The 6,000-nt window shown below is 35.6% G+C and overlaps 1 protein-coding gene across 6 annotated transcripts in view; it reads left to right on the forward strand.

Annotated features, from left to right (window-relative positions):
• fhit (fragile histidine triad diadenosine triphosphatase) overlaps positions 1 to 1,124 on the forward strand; it is a 321,633-nt gene extending 320,509 nt beyond the window's left edge. For all 6 annotated transcript variants that reach the window (XM_058790640.1, XM_058790641.1, XM_058790638.1 and 3 more), the window contains 2 exons: positions 101 to 211; positions 1,031 to 1,124. In XM_058790640.1, coding sequence (XP_058646623.1) covers positions 101 to 202 — 102 coding nt within the window. In that variant the 3' untranslated portion in view covers positions 203 to 211; positions 1,031 to 1,124. The remainder of the gene's footprint in view (positions 1 to 100; positions 212 to 1,030) is intronic.
• The last annotated feature ends 4,876 nt before the right edge of the window (positions 1,125 to 6,000 follow it).

The following is a 6,000-nucleotide window of genomic DNA, read 5'->3' on the forward strand; positions in this document are numbered from 1 at the left end:
AAACAGTGCTGCCTGACAAGCACTGTTACAACTATGGGGCATAAACATGCAGGGCTCTAATAGGAAGTGCTGATTTTATTATTTTTTTATTTTTTTGCAGCTCCAGAAACATGATCGGGAAAACGAGGATGTTCCTTCCAAATGGAGATCAGAAGAGGAGATGGCCAAAGAGGCAACAGAATTACACAGCCTCTTCAACTAGCTTCTTTAGGTGGTTATGTGTTATAAAGTAGAGGTTGACTAATATTGGATTTTGCAATTACTATTAACTATAGTTGGAAAAAAAAAAAAGTCTTGTGATACAGGAGTCCAAAATGCATGAACTCACAGTGCATAGCCTCAGACTTTACAACAACCCACCAACAGTAAACAACCCCTCAATACACCAGGGGCAGATTTCTTGTTATATTCACCAGATGGATTTTTTAGAAAATAATTATTCACCAGATGAATTTGGAGAGGTAATATATGTTCACGGTGTTCTGGAGTGGCATGTTTCCATATACTCATCTTTTCCTTGGCATGTGCTCACTTTAATTTAGGACACTTGATGATTATCTCATCAAAATAAATACCATGATATGCATTAAAACAGAGGATAAAAATATGGATGTATTGTCAGTGGTGACATTTTAAGAACCTAGGGGCCTCATTTATAAAGTATGTCTATGTACAGATTTGATCTTAGAGTGTGTGTGTGTGCTCAAATTCATGCCAACGCTAATATTTGTAATAACTGTCTTTGATGTGGAAAAGTGCTTCTCAAATTCGATGAATTTGAGAGATGATCGTAAGATCTAATTTAGGATGGTTTCTGTGCAACATTTTATAAATGAGGCCCAAGAACACAACACTACTGCCAATGGAAGAGAGTATGAACATAAATGTTTGCCAACAGTTTGAAGAACTAGTTTGTCAATCAATCAATCAATCAACCAACCAACCAACCAAATTATTCCCTTTATATGAATTTTCTGTAACAGATTCTGCAGAGTTCAATATATTTCATCCTTTTTTTTTTCCTTTCCAGCCAGGGGTAGAAGACCTGCAGATGGAGAACAGCAAGTTGATACATGTTCTTATCTATCTTTTTGACCGTTTATTCAAATAAAAATTTTAGTTTATTTCTGTATTGTTTTTTTTCAAAACACGTCTTTTATTTTAAAGAAATAAACAAGCGCTCTTAGTTTAAAGTGTTTAGTTGGTTGTACGCTGTAGGCCAAAAAGTACAAAAAGTATTAGTAAATCTCTACAGAATCACACGCCCATTCATTGAGGCATTATCAGCCTTTTTCTGTAAACGGGCTAAAGTACGATTTGATGCAAAGGTCAAGCTGCAGTGTATGAATAGTATGCTGTCTGCTATTCTATAAATTCAATTTGAACCAATTTAGTGCTTGTAAGCACACATTGGTAAACTAAAAACATTGAACTGCTCTGCTTGCATGAGTCCTAAGCTTTTACAGATGTCTGTACAGCTAATGAAACAACAAAATTTCAACACAGATTTAGGTGTTGATGCCTGAATTGCCAGAAACTGCTTTTAATGCAGTCTATTTATGCATCTTTGGAGCATCTAGAATAATCATTTAAAATCAACAGATATGTTACTTTTGTGACAAATAAGCATTTATTGTTGGATTGTGGCATTACTTACCCTCCCCGCAGTCTCAGCACTGGAAACTATTATGAGTTTTATCATTTTATCAATGTGGAAATAAAATGGTCTTGACTGGCCCTTTACTCATCTGGAAAAGGAAATACAATTCTGACAGGGTAATGTGTGCAGCCCATAGCCTTTTCAGAGTAATCAAGTTGTAAAAAGGCCCATGAATTTTAAACAATATCATTATCCACAAGGGATTCCTTTAAGAAATGTGTATAACAGTTTGAACGGAGGAGGAATCTATCACAACTTGCAAAACAGAAATAAAAATGCACCTAGTTTAACAGCAACAGGAAAGGCACACATTACCCATGAAGTTTGTCGTCACTATTTCAATGTAAAGGGTCTAATTTATCTGCTGACAATGCAGGTTATGCTGGTTGTAACTGATGGTAGCGGCATTTAACTGGTATCCCGTCTGTCCAGCTGACAAGTGCCCAATCCCCTCAAAACCAGCAAACAACACCAAACTGACCAGCTAATACTGGTTTTACAAGGGCTTCCAAAATATCCAAAACATCAGCTGGGTCAAAATGCCTCCCAATGTGCAAACATTTCAGAAAACTTGGATACTAGGGATAAAACTAGCTAACATAATTCTTAATTCTGGTATGTAATATTCTTATAACATGATGTCCTTGAAGCATGATACTAACAGTTCAAATCAAAATTCCAATCTAGATTGCATGACATAGTATTTCATAGGGTTGTTATTTAATAATTTGACTTTTAATTGAGTTAACCTTAGTCTAAAAATTCATGCATTTTTCAACTGATTATGTCAGAATGTTGTGATATTGTGAATCATAGTTTGTACCTCTGTGGAGTTTATGGATGCTGTATAGGACATACATTTTCGAGTATTTTTGTGTTATAATGTTAATTTGTCAATAAGTCCTCAGGCTTCTTTAAAAGTGACAGTATACTGCAAACTATTTCAGATATCATTCAAGTTAGTTGCTTTAAAATGCCAATAATAATCAAAGATGGAAGCATGTTGCAGGAAGCATTTCAGCTCAGGTCCTCAAAGATGAAACAGCCTTATAACGTCTCTACAAGAGACTTTTCTCTGATCCTTTTTACAAGGTTTTGCAGGCCTTTACCCACAGTCCCACACAGAATGAGATATTCATCAAACATTTCCTTCAGCAGTTTTCTCCAAAATCTATCCCTTTTAAATCCCATTCCCAACATTTCAAACGTCTGGGCTGAAAGTGTGAAAGACTGACTGGGCTTGACATGAACACAGAGCAGAAGGAGTTGCGTCTAGCATGCTAACTGCTAAGCTTGTGTGGGAGATGCAGGTTTGATTTCAGTTCATGTCAGTCCATGATTTCCTGTCACTTTTCTTTTAATATAGTGGTAAAAGACTCAAAAATAAACAAAAATAGGGCTTTTACCAAGAATGTTAGCTCTATGTCTGCTAATTCCAGTTAGTTAGCTGTGACGCTGCTGAAAAATGTTATGCAACAGAAGGTGGCCTAGATGATCCAACCAAATGTGTTTTGTAACATGGCAACATCATGGACTGTAAAAAATGGACAACGCATCTCCACTTCCTTCTTTCCACTAGTCTCTGGTCTGCCTGAGTGTGTTTGTTTGTTTTGGAAGAGGCGTGGCTTTGTAAAGTGATTATGCAGTGAGGTTGGGGATCCTGCTTTCAAAGCTAGCTTGCTATCAGTAGCCTTTCCGAAATCACCTACCATACCAACCAGCTATGCCTAGCAGCTGATTTTTCAACCATCCTGAGATGATATGTTGGTTTTATCTGGTTTAAACTTAGCTGGTCTCTTAGCCAGGCCAAGCTAGTTTTCAGTGGTCAGCCAGGTGATCTAAACTGATCAGCTGACCAGAACTTCTCTAAAATGTCTCTAGTCATCATTAAAATGACCAGCTTAGGCAACCTAATATTAAGCTAAAGGTTTTTTTTTTTTTTTTAAATTAGGTGTTTATATTACATGTTAAAATACCCATGTCAAAATATCTAAACAAGTGCATAACATTCAAAGACACAGTTTAAGGCATTTGTTTGTGCAATTAAGGAAACAGGTGCAGGAATATATTACCAACACCATTTGCTGCTAATGGACTCTCTGCAGAGCCACTCGCTGGTTTAGGTAAATGGATGGTGTGTGTCGTTATTTGTGCTTTGGGAGGAGTGTAGAGGATCAGGGGGTGATGTTCCCTCCTCTGCGCCCCCTGTTTTAATCATTAACGTCGTCATTTTGCAGATGGGAATGTAATGGGTTGGAGGTGGCGGGGTGGTGGAACACATACCCATTAATGCCCTTTCTGAACAAGTGGTGGCCTTAGCAAGCTACTTAAAGTGCTTCATACCATCAATGTGAGAATAAAGAAGGTCTTAGGGTAGTGATACGCTGTCATTTCACAATGGGAATACGATCCTTAGTTTTCCTTTAAGTTGTTACTTTGCCAGAAATTAAAAGGGACACTTTGAATGTCTCGTTCATTAACACACACTCAGTTTAGAGGACACTTAAAGACAATTTCTGTCTCTACTGCAATGGAAGTCTTACAATAACGTTGTTCATGGTAAAAACATAATAATATTGCATGCATGATGTTAAAGGGATAGTTCACCCGAAAATGAAAAATCTGTCATTAATTATTCATTCTTACGTCATTCCAAACCCGCATCAGCAACACCACATGCATACATCATGGTACTCTCCTAAACGTGCACTGAAGACTGACACAGAAGAGAAAAAAATGTTTTTTGTTTTCTTTGCGCACAAAAAGTATTCGCATAGCTTCATAACATTACAAGTGAATGACTGATGTCACATGGACTATTTTAACAATGTCCTTACTACCTCTCTGGGCCTTGAACATTTCAGTTGCGTTGCTGTCTATGGAGGGTCAGAAAGCTCTCGGATTCCATCAGAAATATCTTAATTTGTGTTCTGAAGATGAATTAAGGTCTTACGGGTTTGTAACAACATGAGGGTGAATAATTAATGACAGAATTTAAATTTTTGGGTCAACTAACCCTTTATTATTCCCAGATAGAACATGGTTGTCTTGAATGTTGTTTTTACTTCTTTTTTTCTTTTTCTTTTTTTTTTTAGTGAAAGTGTTTGTCTTTTGACAAAATATACTTTATATGTATATTTGTTCATTTTAGTGGATTTGACTAAAATTGCATTTAATTTTAGTCTACAAAAATAACATTTTACTGAAAAATTAAACTAAGGTTAATGAATGAATGAATGAATGAATGGAAACCCCATTCAAAAGTTTGGGGTTTATTTATGTTTTTTTTTAGTTTTTTTTTTAGAAAGAACAGTAGAGACAGTTTTTAGCATTGACAATTTTATTGACCACAAAAATCAGCATATTAGAATGAGTTCTTAAGGATCATATTTCATATATATTTAAATATATACTGTATATATCAATATTACATTTTTTACAGTATTTTCAAATAAATACCATTTGTAAGCATAATAGACTTTAAAATATATATATATTAAAAACAAATCTGAAAAACAGAAGAAAAAAATCTTACTGACCTGAAAATGAGACACTCATTTAATTGATCAATGCTGTCTCAGGGAAGTAGAAGTCATTTACTAATAAATGAACATACAAATAAAGTGGTCACATGACCCACAGGGGTCCATTTTGTTTCTACTTTCAGGACATGTGCACATGTCACATGACTCCGTATTTTACATCTGATCTAATCTGTATTTACATCAAGAGGCAACCTCCCGCTCCCTCTCTTGAAACCAACACGGAAGTGACTAAAACTGCAATTCATCGACTGGCCGCTAGAGAAACTAGTGAAACTCGCTAGAGTGTGAAACTTAGAAAAATGGCTTTAAAGATCTTTATTTGTCCAGAAAAAATAATTATTGGTAGAACACTGTTATAGGTAGGAAATCTGGCAATTAAATGTTTTAATGAAAATGATCTCAAATTTGATTTTTACTGCTATTTTGAAGTTATTGTACTCTGCCTTTGCTCTGTCTGTGAAAAGTGAGATGTCACGCCAAGGCAAAAGGCAGTAACTTCCATTACAATATTTGGGTACTGATCACCATTTCTAGAATCATTATAGAAACATCTGTATAAAATCTAGTGATCATTAGCTAGGCTATAACATACAGTAATGTGATTCAATTTGTTTTGTTTTTTTGTTTTTTTCAGACCGTAACAACGAGACAAATGGTTATACGTGAGTGGATACTGTTTTGTAACCAATTTATTTAGGTAGGAAAAATTTAGGAAAAGGATTTAATTGCGAATAGTTCGAGTACACACCAGCAGAAGTGAGCAGCTCCAGACTGACAGCTGGCTCTGAGTGAATA

This window comes from Onychostoma macrolepis, chromosome 11, assembly GCF_012432095.1.
Source record: "Onychostoma macrolepis isolate SWU-2019 chromosome 11, ASM1243209v1, whole genome shotgun sequence".
Taxonomy (NCBI): domain Eukaryota; kingdom Metazoa; phylum Chordata; class Actinopteri; order Cypriniformes; family Cyprinidae; genus Onychostoma; species Onychostoma macrolepis.